At 38.6% G+C, this 22759-nt stretch overlaps 2 protein-coding genes across 2 annotated transcripts; both read left to right on the top strand.

Moving 5' to 3' along the window:
* Positions 1–4170: 4170 nt before the first annotated feature.
* LOC102713353 lies at positions 4171–8881 on the top strand. Its single transcript, XM_015835935.2, has 8 exons — positions 4171–4577; positions 4976–5020; positions 5506–5620; positions 5961–6024; positions 6116–6164; positions 6628–6725; positions 8253–8391; positions 8560–8881. The coding sequence occupies exons 1-8, from the start codon at positions 4218–4220 to the stop codon at positions 8704–8706; spliced, it is 1017 nt and encodes a 338-aa protein (XP_015691421.2). The 5' UTR covers positions 4171–4217; the 3' UTR covers positions 8707–8881.
* A 6861-nt stretch (positions 8882–15742) lies between these two features.
* Positions 15743–21372, top strand: LOC102708984 (small ribosomal subunit biogenesis GTPase RsgA 1, mitochondrial). Its single transcript, XM_006652142.3, has 5 exons — positions 15743–16462; positions 17534–17755; positions 19879–20067; positions 20233–20426; positions 20960–21372. Exons 1-5 carry the CDS (start codon positions 15809–15811, stop codon positions 21126–21128), a joined length of 1428 nt encoding a protein of 475 aa, XP_006652205.3. The 5' UTR covers positions 15743–15808; the 3' UTR covers positions 21129–21372.
* The last annotated feature ends 1387 nt before the right edge of the window (positions 21373–22759 follow it).

The following is a 22759-nucleotide window of genomic DNA, read 5'->3' on the forward strand; positions in this document are numbered from 1 at the left end:
CGTGCTTGGTGTGACGTACCTATTGCGATGGAAGATTTTTGCAGTTTTTCAAATTTTTATCTAGGGGATATATTTATATTTAATTGGTGGTGCCCGTCACCATATCTATTCGCTTAGGCTTATAAACAAAAATTTAAATTTTTAATCTTAGATTTGAAGTTGATTTTAATATTTTTCACTAAAGTTTATTTTTCAGTTTTAATTTTCTATCGCTAAGAATATATGTATATTTTTTATTTTTAATTATTTGTTTGTAAATATGGCGTTTAGCTTTTTTTTCACGAAACATCCAAACAAGTGCTTTCTTGTTCAACTTTTTTGTCAGACATAATGATTATGTGGACGTTTTAAATCCATGTTAATTGAAATTATGGTATTCTAAAATTGTTCCATTAGAAAAAATAGTATTATTATTTGTTAAATCAATTTAACCTACTAGTATTTAAGTAAATTTAAATCATACCATTATATACATCTATGACCCATTAGACTAATCTTTTTTCTAGGACCAAATGCCCTTCCTATTTTTTTCACCATCTTCTTCATATATGGCTCATGGCAAATTTACTATGAGAAAATCTAACAAATGTCATTGACAAATACTTAATTCTAGAAAATGTCATCGACTAGTACAAGTTCTACAGAATACTACTGTACAAACGAATTATCTAAAAAATGCAGTTCTCACTAGGGTTCCATCAACACTTCTATGTTAAGTGCTATAGTATGAACAACGCATTTAACAGAAAAAATGGACAGAACCCTAGCGACGATGGTATTTCTCAGACAAAGTCATTTGTACGATGGCATTTCGTAGAACTCGTACTCGTCAATGACATTTTAGACTTAGACGTTTGTCAGTAGTATTTTTTAGATTTTCTCGTTTAATATTTGTCATTTTTCCGAAACAGTAATGCCTAAATGATGTCAACCTAAATTTTTGTTCTCATTTGCCACCATCCTCACTAAGATTCTCTCATGCACCACTTATTAAGCATTCTCGTCTATGTAGTATCATTTTTGCATTTTCCCCTCTCTTACATGAAAGAAGCGGTCAAAAGATAAAGATGCCCTCAATTCCACTTTGTAAGATGTGCGAGGAGGGACTAGACAATCCCAACTGACGGGACCGGTTGAGGTGACCATGGTGGTCGTAGAAGATGAAGGTGATGATAATTAGCAATAGGGTCGAAGAAGTCGGCGACAAACGCGTCTCTTCCTGGTCTTTGGAGAGAGAGAGCAGATAAGTGAACTTAGCGGCGTATAGCAGATGAAGACAAGGAAGCAGGAAGATGAGTCAAAGTCAATGAGGACCAGTGGTATAGTTGAGAATGCTAGTGACGAGCGCTCATCCCCTTGGTCTTCGATGAGAGAGAGTAGATGGGTGAGCATGGAACATCTAGTAGATAGAGACAGGAAGTTGGTGAATGAGTCGAAGGCTAGTTGAGGACGTGGCCATGGCGCTCGTCCCCTCAGTGGGCACCTGGTAGATGGAGATATCAACTCGATGACCCACCTAGTGGCAGAAGATATCAATAAGAAAGATGACTTTCTCGAGTGATGGCCTCATGCTCGGAGCGTCCTTCATTTGGTGGAGGCATCTACTAGACCAGATTGACGATAAGCTCTACTTGATTTGCACCACATCGAGTGCCGTCTCCTCCACCTCAACTCCACTCTCCCCGGACCAACCATGCATTCCACTAGCATCCATGGTCGAGGCCACCAACACACCAATCTCTACCGGAACAGGGAGGGGTCGCCTCTAGCACGATCGCTGCTTCTCTGCCTTGATCTCACATGGATGTGATGTTGCCACTACCTTCAATGGCTTCATGTCTCCAAGCCACCAATCCACCATCGTTGACGGTAGGCATCCATATTTGTCTTTGAGCCATTGCTTCCAAATAGGACATGGTGAGAATGTAAAAGGACTTGATGCAGATGAGAAAAGCTAAAAAACATGGTATTTGGAATCTTAGTTGGGATCAGGTGATAAATGAGAGCAAAACTTTGGAAGTGAAATTGAGTATTGCCGTTTTTAGAAGAAGACAAATGGTAAATTTCCTCTAACTAGCAGGGGTAACGTGTCATCATGATCCGTGGGTCTTTTCACAACCCACTCGAGCGTTATATATTTTTAGCTCCAAAATCAATAGGAACTCAACCCACCCACTTTTATACCAAGAACAATGGGTGGGCATTTGGTCATACTAAGCAATTTAGTTTCAGTCTTTAGTGAAAATTCGGTCTTCACAAACTCAAGATTGGTTGGTCTTCATCAAAATTGAAGTCTGAGTAATTCACTCTCAAGTATTGATCATGACCAAATTTCTAAGCTACCACAGATCATCCGCAATTTCATAGATACAAAAAATTAATGAAAAAATATAAAAAATCTTAGGAAAAAAACATAATTGCAACCACGGTGTGTGACACCTCCTATTATCACTAGATCTAGACAGCGAGAGGAGGCAAGAGTGGCCTGGTGGAGTGGAGTTAAGGAGGAGGGGCAGAATGTGCTACCATTGGATTTGCACGGTGGGAGGAGGCAACTACAAATTAGTGGGGTGGAGGATTGTAGGAGTAGCAGACAAGTGACAAGCGAGAAGAGGAGAAAGCAAGAGGGGGTTGGCAGCAATGGTGCCACTTGCATTCGCTAGATTTAGATGATGGGGGAGAAGGTGGTAACAATCTAGTGGGTTGGACCCATGGAGGAGGACATGCAACGACAAGAGGAAGAGAAGACGAGGACAAGCAGAGGTGGCGATTAGGGCGGCATCATAGAGCCAATAGGCGAGCTAGAAGAGCACCGAGGAAGTGAGTGAGGGAAAGTGCGCCACTAGTGGCTAGGTGCTGGTCCTGATGGTTTTGTAGCAAATAGGGTTTAGTCATGGAGCCTATTTTGCTAGCCCATTATTTGGGTCAATTTGGTTAATGGAGGTCGATAACTGAATTGGGCGCATAAAATTCATTTACTTGGATGCTAGGACCAAGCTAATAATCGAATGTCTCGGTTTTGGTATTTTTTTGTCTTAGGTGGTGTTTAGATTGCAAAATTTTTTGGCAAAAATGTCGCATCGGACGTTTGACCGGATGTCGGAAGGGGTTTTCGGATAAGAATGAAAAAACGAATTTCACAGCTTGCTTGAAAACTGCGAGACGAATCTTTTGAGTCTAATTACTCCGTCATTAGCACATATTGGTTACTGTAGCACTTATAGCTAATCACGTATTAATTAGTCTCAAAAGATTTGTCTCACGATTTCCCCCATAACTATGCAATTAGTTTTTTTGGTTCATCTACGTTTAATGCTTCATTTAGATGTCCAAAGATTCGATGTGATGTTTTTAGAAAAAAATTTTGTGAACTAGGCAGGGCCTTAGTTGTTTTCTTCTTACCCATATCCAACGCTTAAATTTGACAGGCTGAATAGTTAGGCTCATTACTACCCATACTACCGACCCACCCTAAGGAGTCTTATTTTATATAGGGGTTGCTTAATTTGTTGCCAAAACCAACCTTTCCCAATGTTGGTAATACATATTTTTGGTACATTTTGGTGTGCCACCAAAATTTGATACCATGGAATGTGTTTAGTTTAGAATCTTTTTAATTGCTTATAATGTTTTGATGACAGTGAGCTTTCAAAAATTTCAAATTTTGGTAGGATAGCGATGATAGGACGACAACAAAATTTGCCAAACATACCTATACCATTATTGATTACAGAACGACTATATAACGAAATCCCACTAGATAAGATACATTATAAACCATATGATACTACAGCACGACTACGTATAAAATGATATCAATTGGTATCATCGGCGTGACGCGACGCGAGCAACACAAATTGTGTAGGTGGAGATCGACGCTGGTGTGCAGGGCAACAAGGAGGAGTGGCGTCGGTGGCGCGGGTGCGGGGGAGATCGGCGGCGGAGCTTGCAGCGCCAGCAGCTCCTCCCAGCCCATCCGTTGTATAGTATTTCTGTATTGATTAACTAAATATACTAAATTTTTAATATAAAATTTGGTTTTGTCGCTATATTCTCTCTCTTAATCTTATAATCTTAAATATGAAAACGAAAATCTCGAAAAGGAAAGAAACATGCGAAGACCGTCACCACAGCGACCCGTCGACGTCGAGGGTCGTCAGTCGTCACACTCATCCGGTCAAATCCACATCTCCACAGAGCGCGAGCGCCGGCCACCCATGGCCACCGCCACCGCCTCCACCACCATGACCCTCCTCCTCCCCACCTCGCCGCCGCCAATGCTGCCGCCAACGCGCGCGCGCCCGGCCCCGGCAAGAAGGAGCAGGCCCCTCCCCCGCGTGGCGTGCGCCTACGCGCTGCGGGAGGGCCAGTCGCGGCGCTTCCACCGCCTGCCCTGCGGCCTCGACCTCGAGGTCGTCGCCCAGCAGCCGCCCCCGGCCCCGGCCCCGCGCGACGCGCGGCCGCCGCTCGTATTCGTGCACGGGAGCTTCCACGCGGCCTGGTGCTGGGCGGAGCACTGGCTCCCCTTCTTCTCCCGCGCCGGCTTCCCCTGCTACGCGCTCAGCCTCCGCGCCCAGGTACGTCGTCACCCTGCACCCCGCCGAGCGAGTGCTTGTCGAATTGCCTCAGAGGGAGTGCCATTGCTTCATGAAGCATCATGGATAGTGTTGGGCGCATATCTCCTAAAGCGAAAGTTCAAACATTGACACAAAATCACAGCGATTGACGTCGCGGTGTTTACGGGCATTTCAGTAAAGATGAGACATACAAAGGGGTCTATGTGTGTGGATTTTATATTAGGGATATGAATCATAGCGTGTTTGTTGCTGCCCAGACTTACACTGCTATCAAACTGTAGAGTATGTGCAGCATTCAACACTGCGGTTTTTGAGTAATGACTGATCGCATGTCTTGATTGTCTGCACTTCTTTTCCGTGGTATATAATGCTTCACTTATTTGGTTCTGCTGCTGCAGGGTGAAAGTAGCATTCCGTCAGAAAAGGTGGCTGGCACACTCGAGGTAATTCTGATAAACATAATTGGACTGCATTAAAAAATTCTCAAATATTGATGTGTCTTATGTACTTCATGGTTATGCATTCCATTTGAGGATTTTCTACTCCTCACTTGTGACAATTGAGGATTTGGCACTCATGTGTCTATGATTTGCGGGAGTAGGATCCACATGTCATTGGGATATTGGCAAATCCTCATTTTCCCCCAACCACAAACAAGGATGAGCTTTGAATTTACGTAAAAAATAGGATGAGCTTTGAATTAGTGTTGATATATCTAATCAATTCTGACCTTTCACTCGATGTTTTAATTTGTTAATTATAAAATCATATGAGTAAATATACTGGTAGATATCGAACTTGTAAACTCTGCAGAGTTGCAAGGATGTGTCACTTGAGAAAATTAATATTTTGTAGCAGCTTTTACATTAAGGTATTTCATTCCGCCATCTCAATATAGTCGGTCCAATATTTTATTAACTTGCAGTAGACACATACTGGTGATATTGCTGATTTCATCCGGAAGGAGATCTCCTTGCCGCCTGTATTAATTGGACATTCATTTGGAGGGTTGATTGTGCAGCAGTATATATCTTGTTTGCAAGGTATGCCTTCTCAATTATCAAATGAACTGCTGTTATTTATATGTTAAATCTGGTTATTCTTTGTGTTTTTTTTCAGTTTCTATTTAACTGAATTTGCATCATCAAGAACCTTATACTTTTCAATCACATATATATGCCAAACTGCCAATTGCCAAACGGTTTTTCAATGGTTTCTTGAGTCCTTAAATTAGAGGAAAAAGGTGAATTATCGTGCGGATTAGGGAATGATTGCCACTTATTATGTTCTAACACAGTAACTTATGGTCTAAGTTTGTGGCAACAATGGTCACTTTATTTCATGCAAAAGTTAATCAATGTTACTTTTTTGTTCCAAATTCAGAACTTCTGCATCCAAGTCTTGCTGGTGCTGTTCTGATATGCTCTGTGCCTCCTTCAGGGAACAGGTATTTCTCATGTAACTCATTGCAATATCACATCTTTATCTTTATACCGGGGTTTAACTCCAATTATGTTATCATATCTACACTTCTATAGTGGGTTGGTATGGCGGTACCTTTTGACCAAACCAGTTGCTGCTGTTAAGGTAAATCAACCTGTATACTTGTCCTTTTCTTTGATTTTTATCACCCATCTCTCTTGAAGTTCCATTGAATCATCTTGCATCTCAATCAATTTATCCACTTAACTATTTATACAGTTATACTACGCAGCATGTGTCCTCTGTTTTGTTCAAGGAAACAAGCAACTAGCATTTGATAAACTTTGACAATTAGTGCTGGTAGTCCAATGTTCACCTTGTTTCATAGCTTTGAACCTCTGATTCCTTTTTGCAAGTTCAGTTTAGTTAATATCCTGATAACAAGTAATTAACTGTTATTTTGATATTGTCATAATCATCTGCACCCAAAAGTGCATATATGAACTGATGTTTGATGCATTTCTTTTATTTGAATTAGAAATGATCCCTTCATATGCCTTTTCACGCTGTTAGAAATTTGTTTATGTATTGTTGACGTTTTGTGAAATCTTAAACATCTTTGAATCAGGTTACACTCAGCTTGGCTGCAAAACAATATGCAAATTCGTTGTCCCTCTGTAAGGAAACATTTTTCTCACCAGAGATGGATGATGAGCTTGTCCAAAGGTATTCTCTACAGGAAATGGCTTCATCATTTTAAAATTGGACCATATACCTGGAGGAATATTTCTATGCATGTTAACGATGTTAACGTACCAGTGCAGTGGTCATTACTTTGTAGTCTCTAATATGTTGTTTGATTACAATAATAATAACTTCTATAAGGAGTAATAAAGGTTCGATAAACTAAAATCTGAACTAAGGTCCTGTTTGTTTCCACTTAAGATTACTATAATCTAGATTATTGACCCAGATTAATATAAATTAAATTATTATAAGCTGAAGTATGTAATGGATGATAAGTTGAGTAATTACTTTAAAGTACCCAGGGTCTTTAAAGACCCTTGGAAGAAACAATTATAATAATCCAATAATCTGAAAAAAGCATCTTTGGAAGAGCGTATCAGATTATAGTAATCTGGGCTCTAGATTATAATAAGCTGTCATAATATTCAAATTGTTTGTTTCAGGTTATTTCTAGAATCTAGATTACAATAATCCTAAGTTGAAACAAACAGGGCTTAACTATGGTATTTAACCTTTCTTTTAGATTGTTCCATTCCATTATTTATTCTGTAACTCGGAAACGTTATTTTTGTGTAGCGGTAGCAATAAGCAACCATCAATCTCCTGCCATCTGCTTGGTTACACAGTTTATGCAGTATTAGTGTTCTGGAAAGATCAGTTAAACTCTTTGATCTTCACATGTCAAAGATCAATTGAATTCCATCAACTGTAACCGGTTATCTATGAACTAGCCAACTGTGCCTTTTCTTTTGCTCCATTTCATAAGCTCATGAAGGGGCATGCCTGAGTCAAACCTGGACCTATGCGATCCATAGTTAATCGATTATTTTTGTCAAAAAAAAAATTAATCGATTGCACAAGCTCACTCCGCATCTTGTAAGCTGCACTGTTTATTCCAATCCACAATTCATTCTGGTTGGTGACTTGGTGCTATTCAATTCAAAGTTGGTCATTTTCCACCCAATTGTAGAAACAGTTATCTCTGTTTTTGCAGTTCGTAAAATCATTAATTTTGTTTTTTGACATGTTAACAGATATTTCACAGATTTAAGTCTTGGTAACTTGATTACTTTACTAAATACAATCTGTTTGAAACATGTCTACAATATTCTTGCAGAAATGCTAAATTGTTCTGACAGTATTGATGCTAAATATTTTCAAAATTGCCGATTGCTCCTGAAAAACCATGTTTCAATGAGACTTCTGTGATCGGTTAACCACGATGAAAATAAACTAGTCATATCATCCAACCATGTATATTCCTTGAATTTGAGTGTGTTGCCTCCTGATCCTGATATTGGTTCCTACGAGGCATTGCCTTCTTCCCTATCGGATGATTGGTTGAGTACCACCAATCAACCATTTCATGATTTCAATATGGCATATGGTTCTTATTGGGACCTTTATATGTGGATTAATTGCATCACATTCAGATATAAATATATGTTGACGCGCTTCTGCATTCTAAATATTTCTTTTACTACTGATATTATCAATGTCTTGAAGGTACCAAGGGCTAATGAAGGACAGCTCAAAGTTGCCACTGTTTGACCTAAGGAAGCTGAATGCATCATTGCCTGTAACTTCTGTGCCAGACAAGACAGTAGACATTCTTGTTGTCGGCGCAAGCAACGACTTCATAGTTGTAAGGGTCCAGGGATACACCCCTTCAAAACTCACTCTCTCCCACTCTCGCTCTCTCTCTCTCTCTCTCTCTCTCTCTCTCTCTCTCATCTCTGTAGATAACATATTTACTTCTTTCCACACAAATTTGTTTTCTTTCCACCTAAACCATTTGATTTCCTTCATTTAGGATGCTGAAGGGCTTGCAGAAACTGCAAAATTTTACAATGTGCAACCAGTCTCTGTCGAAGGGATAGCTCATGACATGATGCTAGATTTCTCTTGGGATAAAGGAGCTGGAATAATCTTGTCGTGGTTGGAGAAACTCACACCATGATAAATCTATTATTGTTCTTTCTGATACCTGCCTGTACATTTTGTAGCCCTTTGTTCATTGTATTGTAGAATTTTCTGTTGCTAGGCAGTTTAGTTAGTGCTCTTCAGTTGTTTTTGTATTATTGTTTGATTGAACAAAAATTAAGCATGTTTAGTGCACGATATTGCAAATAGTATGACGGCATTTCGTCTGAATCTCTATGCTGATTAATCTTGTTACTGCTTTTTTGTGTTCTCGTCACTGTTAGTTATTATTCTTAATTCAACGGCTGCATGAACATTATGGCTGTTATTTGCAGGAGTTATAAGCTAGGGAATTGGTAAGAAATACATTTGGTCAAACATTTACGCAAATCCATTTCCTTTTTTCCCTGAAAGTACTCAAATCCATTACAAGACGGAATCCAAAGAGACTCGCTTCCTATTTGTGGCCGTTTTAATGCTTTTTTGGTGGTGGTGTTTTGGTGATTTGAATCTGGTCCAACGAGGCAACGAGGGCTGAGAGCGAGAACAATAACACGCTGCAAACTATGAGCTTATGTCGAGGAGAGAAAAAAAAAAGGAATAAAGAGTGTCGGCTCTCACGTAAAAGTTAGATCTATATATCTATCCAACAAGAATTCACTTCTATAATCTCTACTCTTTAAATTTATCGGTCTAAAATCTTTTTCATTCAAATGGACGTCCGAGTCTATAAATCCTCATTTATTCTATCCTCACTCTTTAAATCCAGCGGTCTAAATCTTTTTTATTCAAATGGACGTCTAAGGTTACTTCTAGGCCTCTCTTCCGAAATTTCTCTTCATGCATTCGCTACACCTTCACCCCTCAAGTTTGGTGCCACCATCTTCTTAGGGTGTGTTTGTTTACCAACATTTGAGAGGAGCCCTGTTGAAAAGATACACGATTTCTTTGTTTGGTTAGCTATGTGCAGGATAGAGCCTAACTCATCACATGCACCAGGTATAGCTCAATCAGGCTCCTAGAAAACGAGAGCAACATCCGTTTCTATCGAACCTGGCCGGACTATAACTAGATTAGCACTATCATTAAGGAGTCATTAGGGTAGATTATGAGATATTAGTGTATATAAATTTATATTAAGAATATATATGACACATATTATCTATTAAACTATGTTTCCAAAAATTTAAAAACTATTGATATTTTTATCACATCAATACTAGTTATCCAAGATCTCCAACCCAACCAACCAAACAATATCCAAGCAAATACATGCACCATATGAGAAAACGGACAATATGACACTCAGTTCGCGTGGCTTCGATGAAATACCACTCCTACAATAGAACCGGATAAAATGCCACTCCATACGCTGTTAGTCGGATATTTTACCACTTCAACCAGTTTAAACCATTTTATTTACTATTTTATTGTTTTCTTCTCCCTATCATAAGCGAAATGACGTTATTGTCCCCGAGGCAAATCACCAGATCTCCCCTCGTGCTCTCTCTCTCCCTCAAGCAAGAGAACAGATCGGCTCATCGCTGGAACCGCCCCGGCGCTGCTCTTATTTTTGGTGTGCTATGAATTCAAACTTTAGGTGAATGCAATCCAAACTTAAGCTATCAAATTATATGTTTGCTGCTTATTTTTTCTGCTTATATTTCGGTGCACTCACTGGTCCAAGAGAACACCACAGCGATCTGCTAATTTCGTGGAAAGAACGCACAGGCAGAGCACAAGATTGCATGCACACAGCGACATGGTGATTTGCCTCAAGGGCAATAACGTCATTTCGCGTATGATAGAGAGAAGAAAACAATAAAATAGTAAATAAAATGGTTTAAACTAGTTGGAGTGGCAAAATATCCGGCTAACAGCGTATGGAGTAGTATTTTATCCGGTTCTATTGTAGGAGTTGTATTTGATCGAAGCCACGTGAATTGAGTGGCATATCGTCCATTTTATCCGCACCATACACCAAGCGACCAAACAAACCTTAGTTTTTTTTCGAAAGGGTACAACTCGGGACGCACACGAACACACACCACACTCACGCCACGACACACGCACACACATGCGTGCGCGTCCCTACCACACGCTTAGGATTTTGGGGGATGCGCACGCGTGTGAGGGAAAAATTCCCGGGTGAGACACGAGTTGTGATCCCAGGATCGAACTCGCGTGGGCTGCTCGATCGTGCGCCCGCACGGCTAGCCATCCGAGCAACGCTCGGTTCTCAAACAAACGTCAGTTACATTCTACTATCCTGGCTTAACTTATCCAACCTGTTTTGCTCGAGCCCGGCTGCATACGTCATAACAACCAAACACACCCTTAGGCGCCCACTGTCACAGGCAGAAATTAAGCTAGCTAATTAGCAATGACATGCACAGTACACATACATCATCACTTGCACTGACGTGCTCGTGGAACTGCATGCACGAACTCGCTGCCTATTTATAAAACTACACTAGCTAATAGCTAATGACTACGTGTGGTCATTGGCATCGTCGGATATATTGTGCGCATGTGCATGCAATTTAGTGTGTTTACTTTTTTTAATCATGGCCATCACGTAGGCATGCAACCACACAACACACCTTCGTTTTTATTGGCCACACTGTTTAATCAATGATTGAACTGTCTTTGCGGCAACTATGCATTCTAGCTATTTGCTACCCTAATTTTTGACGTTATTCTGGTGTTCTCATGCTTCAAAATTGCAGGAGCTAGGTTACATATATATTTGCAGTTTGATGAAAGTCAAGGATACCATATGGCACCAGGGAGCAATTAAGCACAGGAAATGTGAGGTTCATCATTAATCTCTTTTGATTTTCATTACCACGTAAGTTGTAAGTCCTTTCCCTGAATTTATAGTTTTTATTACCTACTAAGTATACCACCTTTCTAACTACATTTCAAATTGCTTGTCATTTTAGGTTTATCCTAAATCAACTATTTGTATCTCACTATCAATTTTTATACAAATGCATAGTTTAACATCATAACATTTATGATTTTATATTCACCATGTTGGTAAACTATATGAAATTTTAGAAAGTAATAGTCAAAGATAGAAATATTTAACCTGTCACAAAACTAGAACAACAAGCCATCTGAAACGAATGGAGCAATTTATTTCTGTATTATGCAGCTATATGAAGTTTCATATTTAGTGTTCTCAGCATTTTCTTTTCGGTGATGGGTAGGCATACTACTTTATATGTTTGCGAAATATTGAGTCTATAAAATTGACAAATACATTTCTAATGCATCTTAATTTTAGAACGTCATGCATAATATACGGTTTTATACTAAAATGTACGAAGAGAACGTGATAGAGGAAATGAAAGGGGCTTCCACATAACTGGAAAATAATATTCTATATTTTTGTGCTTTATGCTTCAAAACTGATTCTGTTTTTGTGTGGTTAGAGGAAATTTAAGGCTACTTAATTCCAAAAACGTCCTTGATCCATGATGTTTTGGTTCAGAAATTACAATCTATGTTGTAATACATTTTGAACGAAATTATGTATTTCTGATGGCATAGACAAACCAAAGTCATAGAAGTTGCAATCTTCTATGAACATTTGGTAACACGTAGTGTTTTTTTATTTCCAAATAGCTGGCAATGTACAGGAACCAGAGATAAAATATATATATAGAGAGAGAGAGGAAAAATTCTAAGGTATCACTGACTTACGAGTGATAGGACATATTTCTCTTTGAAAAAATATATTGAATCTAATAGACAAGGATTTGTGATGATTTTCTTTTTCTTGTTATTCTGTTCTTCATGAGTGATCAACGACGATCATATCACTGGCCAGTGTATCCGATGGCACATACTTGAGCAATTAATATCTTTGGAAGATTTGCTCGAAAACCATATTCATTTTCACAACCCTGCAGTACACATCCCATATATTTAATTAATACCCTGAAAATCCAGAACAACTCTCCTCTAGTATTAAATGTGCACTCACTGTTTCTTCACCAAATAAATAAAAATCCTGATACTATATGCAACATCCATAAAAATTGATGAAAAAATAATCCAAGATGTTTCATGCTGGACAGCATTAATGCCCAAAGCCACATAAATCAGCCAATCAATATGTGAAAATATAAATCCATCCATTAATTAATTAATTAATTCCTGCATCACCATATATAATCATCCTATATCATATGCTCATGCAGAGCGCACGCTACTATCTTCATCACTCCAGTAGGTGCAAGATGACGACGACGGCTCCGGCAAGAAGCGCCGCCGCGCTGATGATCCTCCTCGCCGTCGCCGTGGCTCCTCTCGCCGTCGCCGCAGGTAACCCTCCATGCATGTCGTCCATGGCTAGCTGGAATGCTATGTGATCACGCACGTACGTAGCGTATGATCGATCTTTTGTTTCGGTGATCAACTGAAGAAGGTCAGGGAGGAGGAGGGGATGGTCACGGGCAGCAGCCGGGCGGCGGCGAGAGCGTGGTCGCGGCGGCGGCGGCGTGGAGTGATCGGCCATGGGAAGGCGAAGGGGAAGAAGGCGGGGTGGCGGCCGTGGCCGTGGGCGGCGGCGCGCCGCCGATGAGCACGGACTGCGTGGAGTCGACGCTGTACCGCGGGCCGTGCATCGAGATCCTGTGCGCGGCGGCGTGCATCCTGCAGCTGCACCAGGGCGGGCGCTGCCATAGCCACGGCCTCTTCTTCTCCAGCTGCAGCTGCTTCATCTGCTTGTAGCGCCGGACGGGATGGAGATTCATGTGGGGTTTGTGGAAAATTTTTAGCGTCGGCAAAAAGGGCGAATAAAATGATGGTGGGTAAATTAAAACCGCATGTTTTAATTTGTTTTTGTTTGATTTGGCTGTTGATTTTGTTAAAAGCAATGACTGGTTTATCCCCTTATATATTAAAAAAAGTATGTATTTTGGTTGATGTCTAATTTTAGGATGTCATCTTTTCATTTATATTTATGTTTATAAGTTAAAATTTAAATTGTAGAATTTAATTTTGGAGTTGAATTTTAGGTTTTTTCATTCTAGTTTATTTTCCGGCCTTTTTATGTATATGGTTAAGAACACATATATAAAAGTTTTATATATAAATTATTTTTTAATTATCAATAAATCGTTTTAGTTATATCTGTATGTCAAAAGATAAGTATTGCAGTGAAAAGTCATCAGACTACGGATAAAATCGTGTCAATACTCCTGTAAAATAAAAAAGTGGTGGTATCTGCCACCACTTTAGCAACTCTCTTCATCTTCTCAGTAAGATAACAAAAAGACTAGCATATCGGCTACATATATATAATAATTAAGAGATAATATAACAGAAAATCATGTAATAACAAGTTAATAACAATAATTTTAATTAAAATCCGTTTACAGCGGATAAACAACCCATCCGAGGAGAGTACCAAGAAGATCTGAAGCTCGCAACAAGATTTGACATGCCTCCTATGGCATGCATGCTAGCAATCTATTGAAAAAATAATTTGAACTGCGGTTGACCAACATAAATACTCCCACAAAACCTATAATCATACTGAGAAATTCCCCGGTCAACGCAAATTAACTGTCTGTATAAGGACGGTATATAATATATAGATATTAAATATCTAAAAAATTATGTATTTATGTTTGTCATAACAGATATTTTTACAATAGCAGATCTGTAGATTGTATACCTACGAAAGAATCAAGAGAACAAAGTTTTATCTTGTTAACTTTCATAAGTCTAAAATATTTTCATCCGTTACAAAATATAAACAACTCTATGTTATTTAGCAGAGAATAAATTTTTAAAAAACTGCATTGACTCTCAATAAATGATAGATGAATGAAAGTGGGACGGTAAAGTAGAGATGAATCAGGAAACATTTTAAATAAAACTGATTGATATGGCAAGAAATACTATAAATAGTGTCAGAAATGTTTAAATGAAAAGTGATGGATTTGGGTACCAGATTTAAATTATAAAATAGTTACATTTTGAAACAGATGGTCTTGTGTTTCTTCCGATAATACATAATACTTTCTAGGGATGAAGATAACCAGAAAATGATATCACTCATATGGAAATGAAAATGTGTTTCGATAAGTTGGAAATGTTCTATATTTATCGACTTTATTACTTAGTGTTGATTTTAATATAATAGTGATGAATATTTTTAAAATTTAAAATTTATATACAGATGAAATAAAAAACAATACAAACCAATCAAGAATTTTACCAGCGGCAGCAATTCTCTAGCAATTTTGTACAACTAGAGATAACAATGGGTCAGGTCGAGTATAGATAGACTAAATCTCTATCCGATCCATATCCGATAGTGTTGGTAAAACTCCGTACCTGTATTGAGCTCATCGGGGATATATCTAGTGAGCACCCAACGAATTTCATATGGGTAATATTTCGATAGAAATATAATTTTATAAATATCAACATAATCAATAAGTTATAAAATTATCATACAATTTAATAGAGCAACACAAATTATCCCAAAAGTTAGCAAACTATCGAAGTTTAAGATTTTAAGAGCCAATAGAAAAATGAGAGATATGCCAAAAAATTCAACCCCTACGTATACATCGACTTAGACGAGCATTATTTATATGTAAAATATAAAATCCAGCCGTCATCCACTGAGTTACGAGGTTACGAACGGATATAGGGACAGTACAAAATTAAATTCATACTCGCATTCATTGGGCTGGAGCCCATCACCAAAACTACCATCTCCGCCGGCGCCTCCTTGAGAGTTCCACCTCCATCTTTTCACTTATACTTATAAAGATAAAATTTGAATTTTCAATCTTGAATTTAAAGTTAATTTTAATTTTTCTTCACCAAAATTTATTTTTCGGTATTGACTTTTAAATTAGTAGTAGAAATACGTACATAACAATTTTTATTTATAAATTATTTTCTTTATAAATGTAAAGTTACAACCACCCGCGTGAAACGAGAAACCACGCGAAAATCCTCTCCATTCTGCTGTCCACAATCCCTCTCGTCTGTATCCACGAGAGAGAAGAAACCCCACCCGATTTCATTCCCCCCGCGAAAAGAAAGAAAGAAAGAAAGAAAGAAAAAAAAAGAAAATCCAGTGCGCCTCACCCGCGCGCCGCGAAATGCCGCCGCCCCTCCCCTCCACCGCCGCCACCACCGCGGCGACGGCGGCGGCGGCCGCGCTGCCCCACCTCGCGCGCCTCCCGCGGGGCGGGGGGCTCCGGCTACGCCGCGCTTCCTCCTCCCACTACTCCCCCCTCGCCCTCGGCCACTACCAGCAGCGGCGGCACCGGCACCACCACCCGCGGCTGCTGCCCGCGCCGGCGGCGTCGCCGCTGCCCCCGCCGCCGCCGCCGCCGCCCGAGGAGCTGCTGCCGAGCCAGTCGACGGGGCTGGTGGCGGCGTCGCAGGCCAACTACATGCGGGTCATCGTGGGGTCGGCCCCGCCGGGGCGGGAGCAGCACCTGGGCGGGGACCTGCTGTGCGTGGTGCGGGCGCTGCTCAAGAAGATACGCCGCCGCGTGCTCGTCGGGGACAGGGTGCTCGTTGGGGCCGTCGACTGGGCGGACCGCCGCGGCATGATCGAGGACGTCTTCGAGCGCCGCACCGAGGTGGCCGACCCGCCCGTCGCCAACGTCGACCGCCTCATCCTCCTCTTCTCCCTCGACCAGCCGCAGCCCGAGCCCGCCACGCTCACCAGGTTCCTCGTCGACGCCGAGTCCACCGGGATACCATTTGTGCTCGTCTTCAACAAGGTCGAGCTCGTCGATGACCAGGTACCCCAGCAGCCTGTTTGTTCCTTTCTTCGATTGAATTGGTTGCTACCAGTAGTAAACTGTTTCTACTTCTGCATCATCACGTGAACTGAATTTAGGGTATCGTCTAGTATTTTTCCGCTTTAAAGTAAAGAAGATGAATCATGAACCATTGTCAGTTGCAATAAGACATTAGGTGTTGTCCCTGTTGCCTGCTGTGTTTACTTGTCAGGAAGATTCAAGATGGTTACACTGAGCTTGTGGACTAACATTATCCGTATAATCGTATCTTCTCTTTAACAGTTTTTTTTTTAAAAAAAAGATTGAGGGACTGAAGTATATCTGAAATAACAACAATCCTTTTTCTCTTGCTCTGCTGTTCTCATGTTGATTGAACAGATATCCTATTTTAATTGTACCAAAGGAATGTGAGTGTTGCTTTTAAGCAATACTTAGTTATTCAAATGTGCCGCTACAGGAGCTTTTTGAGTAAAAGATCAACCAGGCCAATAGTAAACATGGTTGGGACATAATAGGATTTCCTGGTTCATCCAACATACACGGATTAAGTTGTGTTGCAGCAGACTATAACTTATTCTAGACATCTGGGGATCATGCTCCTTTGGATTCACAAAAGGTAGTGTTTATGTTGTTTGTGTTAAGATGATAATGGTAAATGCTAACAATTGCTGCAAATTTTGATGCTGGTCTGTCTGTAAAACACTCAGATGCATGTACATGGGTACATGTTTTTACTTAAATAAAAAAAAAATAATCATGTGCATAGAAAACTTATGTTGTTTGTGTTAAGCTGATAATGGTAAATGCTAACAATTGCTGCAAATTTTGATGCTGGTGTGTCTGTAAAACACTCAGATGCATGTACATGAGTACATGTTTTTACTTAAATAAAAAAAAATATCATCATGTACATATATAGTTTTCTCCATTATTTTTTAAATCATCATGATGGAATCATATTTCTACTTGCTTTTACAGGTTGTTTAGTTCATTTGTTTTGTGATGTCTCATGTTTTTCCTCATTTCATATTAACATAGTTCAGATAATCACTTATATTAGTCTATATGCAGACCATAGCATACTGGAGAGATAGGATGAAGAGTTGGGGATATGATCCGCTATTTTTAAGTGTTGATCAGAAATCAGGATTATCTGCCCTTGAAGAAATGTTGGAAGGGCAGACAACTGTAATTGTTGGTCCAAGCGGTGTTGGGAAGTCCAGCCTGATCAATGCCTTGAGACGCAATCAGAACATCTCAGAAGAAGACCCCATACATAAACTAGTTGAGCAGGTGGTTACTATTTCATTCATATCCTTTACCTGCTTCAATTATATTTCAACAATTTCCTTAATCTTGACTAGGCATAAGGTATCCATTCTGACCTTTTATTGTTTCTCAGTTTTATATTTCACTGAGCAAATGATTTGTTTCTTTGCTCTTTGTTGGGTAACGAACTAGTGACCAGCTCCTAGGATTGCAAATTTGATGGATTTTAGCTATCCAGAAGACCTTCCTATTGGATTATGAATTTTGGTAAACTATGCATCGTATTAATGAGGGAAAATTCCTTGCATGCCCTCCAAATATTAGCCTATCCCCTATGTGCCCCTCATTTTTGCTAACTCCTTTGCATACTCTTGAATTTTGATTTTGATCCCTTCCATGCCCTTTTTGGTCAATTGACCGTTAGTTGACCATTTAATTTTTGTAAAAATGTCAATTTTGCCCTTATGCCTAGAAAGAAAAAACAATAGAAATATGTGAAATATAGTATTAAAAAGCTATAAATTAGTTGCGTGTGATTATTATATTCCTTACCGTGTAAGTTATTATTCATGACAAAAATATTTTATAATAATAATAATAATAATAAAATATATCATTTTTATTAAAAATATATGTAGTGCATTTTTGTGATAGTAGTATAATAGATTTGCTACTTGTGGTATAACTTTAAAAAATGTTACCCATAATTTAAAAATGTTACACATATTTTTTAACATATATTTAAAATTTTAATGTGTAAATACGATAACTTAAATTTATTATGGTTACTATTAAAAATCTATTGTGCTACCCATATTACTTTCTCATACATCAAACTTATTCTCATAAAACAAAGTATTGTATTTTTAATGTGTAAATACTTTATTTCCTCATTTCTTACATATTCAGGGGTAAAATAGACATTTTTACACTTATTTAATGGTCAACTCACGGTCAACTAACGGGAGGGGTATAGAAGGGATCAAATCAAATTTTCGGAGGTATATAGAAGAGTGACAAAAACTCAGGGGTATACAAGGGATTGGCTAAATTTTCAGGAGCATAGAAGGAATTTTCTCTGATTGGGGGGCTATTATTGACTTGCAGATCTAGTGTCATCATAGGTTATCTACGTGGTGCATGTGTGCCACACGGCAAACGAGTATGCACTTTCTGTAAATAGAATGGCAAGCTGTAGCCCTCCTGTTGGGCAAAACGAAAGCAACCTGTGTTCTTACGTGCCAAGAACGCTACAGTTCTTCAACATTTTCTGATGAACCTAATGTTGATATTTCTGCTTGCACTATTATGATGGGATTTCTTTTGTGAACCTGTCATGTTCAAATACGATTTATTTGTTAAAAATAAAGGGAAACTGTTGATGACAAAATCATATAGGCTAAGGAAAGTGCTTCCAGAACAACTAGCATATTAGTTGCAAAAAGAGAAAAAAATGGCCCTCGCACAGAAATGGGTGAATATGCTATTGCAAAAAAGCCATAGTTCCAGATACAAAAGGAGTGATGTATGTGTGCCCAGTACTGTCCTTCCCATATGACCGCTCCATGAAGCAAAGCTAAAACTTCATTGCAACAAAAATGAAGATGGTTTTCAAGTGGATATGCTGTTGGCAAATATTACCAGTTAATATTCGATATGGATTTGCCTCTTTAGTCTTATTGTAAGGAAGATGATGGTCGAAACAAATTATGAATCTTAGTTTGAAATATAAATACAATTAAACTTATGACTAAAAGCCATAGATAGATTGCATTTTTGGACATTTGCTTTACCATACATGTTGTATCACGAATAAAATAGCCACATGCTCCCTGTTACAGAGTGATCGATTGGTCGTTATTCATAGCTATCCTGGTAATAATATTAGGAATTTGCACATTATTTGTTTAGTTTGGCTTGGAGAGAGGCACAAATAATGCAAAGGATGATGTAAGTAACCTGTACTTGATATGAACATCCTAGACATTCTCGATACCTTAGAAATTGTATGCCAGTTAGATTTGGCATCTTCTCCTTTCTATCATTGTTATAAAATGCCACAGGTTTGTTCCTGTAAAATCTAACAAATGCCAAATCCTTTCTTGATGTGGACACTGAAGTCGCTTTCTTGCGTACATCGCTTTCAGAATAGTAAATGGTTTGGTGAACAACGGGTCGGTACCGTTTCAAAGAAAAGCGGCAAAGGAAAGCACACAACACGTCATGTTTCATTGCTTCCTATAGCCGGTGGAGGTTTTCTTGCAGATACTCCAGGATTCAACCAGCCTAGCTTGACAAAAGTGACCAAGAAGGGTCTTGCAGAAACATTTCCAGAGGTATGTTAATTAATTCTATGTATGTGTCATTACATATGCTTTATAGAATGCTTTCCTCTTTTGATAATCTTCATTTTAGTTTCTATGCTTGCCAAATGTGCTTTTAAGGCCATGTATCTTGGTTGATGTCACTTGATTACTTATTATGTTCATTTGGCTATCCAGATAAGAAAGATGCTTGCAGAGAATGAACCCTCAAAATGTTTATTTAATAACTGTGTTCACCTTGGTGAGCGTGGATGTGTTGTAAAAGGTGATTGGGAAAGGTATCCGTACTATCTACAGTTGCTTGATGAAATCAAAATCAGAGAATCATTCCAGTTAAGAACATTTGGAACAAAAAGAGAGGGTGATGTCAGGTACGCTATCAAGATATATTTATTTATTAATTATTTTCAGTGCCAGATGTTTTATGCCTTTTCCTGCACTAGTACTGTGGTTGGCTCGTTGCTAATTCTCTTCTGAGAAATAGTCAGTTCCTTTAATGTTTTGGTTATGTACATCCACATTGGGTGTAGGGGCTGGAACTTAATCCATTTTCTGAAAAAAGTTCTTTTAATGTTAGACTTGATTACCTATGAAACTACTTTTACTTTATACACCGATGGACTGGTACATTAAACAAACAATTTATTCCCATATTGCCATGTTTTCAAATTTGAACTTTGCCAAAAGTCCCAGATAAGATGTTTGCGCTGATCTGTGCTTGAGAGAATATCTTTATCTGTACTGGCCTATACACATAAGGATTCTAACTTAAAAAATCAAATCCACATCCTCTCATCTTTTTTCTTGCGAATAGTTTCTCATGTCACAGTTTTTATTTGCAATGGAATACTGATATGTTAAGTTTTGCTATCTTAACAATGAAAACATACACATCTTGCTTCAGATATAAAACAGGTGTCATGGGTGTAAAGCAAGCAGAGCCTCGTCTTGAACTCAAAAAGCACAGAAGGGTATCTAGAAAGAAGATTAACCAGTCGATTCTTGATGATATTGATGATGACCTAGATGAAGACGACTGGTTTGATGTGAAGCAGCGTTCTAGGAAACGATGACCTAATTACTTTCTTATCTGACGGCTCTAAACATTTGTAACCCATGTATGTGTTGTACATAGCTGGATCTGTTGTTCCACCATGCCATTTAACTTGTATGCTGAACAGTGAACACTTGCAAATAGAAATCTGTAGACAAAGGAAACTGTACAAACGTGCTCGATTATTGATTTATTGTGTTCCCTGCGAGTTGTGGCAGAACGCTGAAAAGAAAGCAAGCTAAACAAAGAAGCAGAATTCTGAATGTTCTGCAGATATTTGTTTCGAACTGTTTGATTGGTATATTTAATCGACTATGCTATCTGTTTCAGTACATATGAACTTTATTATTGCCTATTATGCGCAAGGTTTGCAAAACCGACGGAGACCTGTTCAGATTTCATGAAATTCCGACTTCTTAACCGGTCTGATAACACAAATCAGAAAAAAAAATCAAACTGAATTTTATTTTTATTTTTGACGATTTCTCCTGTTTTTGTTGAATCATCAAAGGTGTCTTGGCCATACAACCGCTTAGTGTTTTTTGTCAAGTTCAAAAAATAAGGAGACTGAATTTTATTCTGTACAAAATTTCTCCAGTTTACGTTGATTTATCAAAGGTTTTTTAAAAATCAGATATACCTCTAGCGAGTGGTATTTAATATGGTATATGGACTGTAAACCTTGGACCACAAGAGCAAGGCTAATAATATAGTTAACAAGCTGGATATAAGATTTTTTATAGTCTTCTCTTAGCCCATATATAGTAGTTAGCTCTTTATCATTAATACAAGACTCTCATGTCACTCTTACAGAGTTTTTTTTACTTCTTGTGACTGAGCTGGCTACAAGCTTACAGCCCGCTTACACTCTCTCATCTCCTCTCTCTCCTCCACATAAGTATTTAGCTAGCTTATAGCCTGCTATTATACTTGCTCTAAAGCTATTTATAAGTCATTTAAGTGGCTAACCAAATCTCTCATTTGTTTGATTGGCTTAGGTCAGTCTCAATGGAAATTTCATGGACAATAAATATGGTGTTATGTAGATATTTTTGTTGATGTGACAACGTATTAGTGAAGAGAGAGATGAAATAAATTTCATGGAGATGAAACATTATATGCACGGTTACCTAAACAGTTTGTCTCTTATATGTAACTTAGGAAGCAACAATAGATAAAACTATGTATTAAGAGATGAGTGTTTTATTATAGTTTTAAACTTTTTAAATGATATATCACTTTAAATAATTATATTATAAAACTTACATCAAGTATGTCCGTCGTCTCGAATACTGAGTGTGAAGGTAGGTATAGGGCCCGGGGGAAGCTAAGCACCTGACTTGGAGCTTTCATGTATCCCAACGGATGCAATTAAGAAGAGTGCTAGTCATGGACTCAAAATGAAGTTGTGATGCTTTGGAATTAGCGCCTCAGTCGTGTGACACAAAAAACAGTCTTTCTTCGCGAAGCGTCCATAGGTCATTTTCAGTGCAATGTTTTAAATGTAGGAGTATGGCTTTTTTTAACAGTGTCATGTTATTAGAATATATTTGAGCCTTTATGGTTTTATTGGCTATCATATAAATTTTAATATTGCACCTAAATAATTAATAGAAGCTGATTAAACGTTATTAGAGTTTGTCACTGATG

Source organism: Oryza brachyantha, chromosome 4 (genome assembly GCF_000231095.2).
Source record: "Oryza brachyantha chromosome 4, ObraRS2, whole genome shotgun sequence".
Classification (NCBI taxonomy): Eukaryota; Viridiplantae; Streptophyta; class Magnoliopsida; order Poales; family Poaceae; genus Oryza; species Oryza brachyantha.

What these genes read in the sequence shown, in the direction of transcription:
- LOC102713353 (XM_015835935.2), top strand. Translation starts at nt 4,218, where the DNA reads ATGGCCACCGCCACCGCCTCCACCACCATGACCCTCCTCCTCCCCACC. An exon ending in GTGCCTCCTTCAGGGAACAG is followed by an intron (nt 6,025 to 6,115) that starts GTATTTCTCATG and finishes ACACTTCTATAG; the next exon opens with TGGGTTGGTATGGCGGTACC. An exon ending in CAAGCAACGACTTCATAGTT is followed by an intron (nt 8,392 to 8,559) that starts GTAAGGGTCCAG and finishes TCCTTCATTTAG; the next exon opens with GATGCTGAAGGGCTTGCAGA.
- LOC102708984 (XM_006652142.3), top strand. Translation starts at nt 15,809, where the DNA reads ATGCCGCCGCCCCTCCCCTCCACCGCCGCCACCACCGCGGCGACGGCG. An exon ending in TCGAGCTCGTCGATGACCAG is followed by an intron (nt 16,463 to 17,533) that starts GTACCCCAGCAG and finishes GTCTATATGCAG; the next exon opens with ACCATAGCATACTGGAGAGA. An exon ending in AAAAGAGAGGGTGATGTCAG is followed by an intron (nt 20,427 to 20,959) that starts GTACGCTATCAA and finishes ATCTTGCTTCAG; the next exon opens with ATATAAAACAGGTGTCATGG.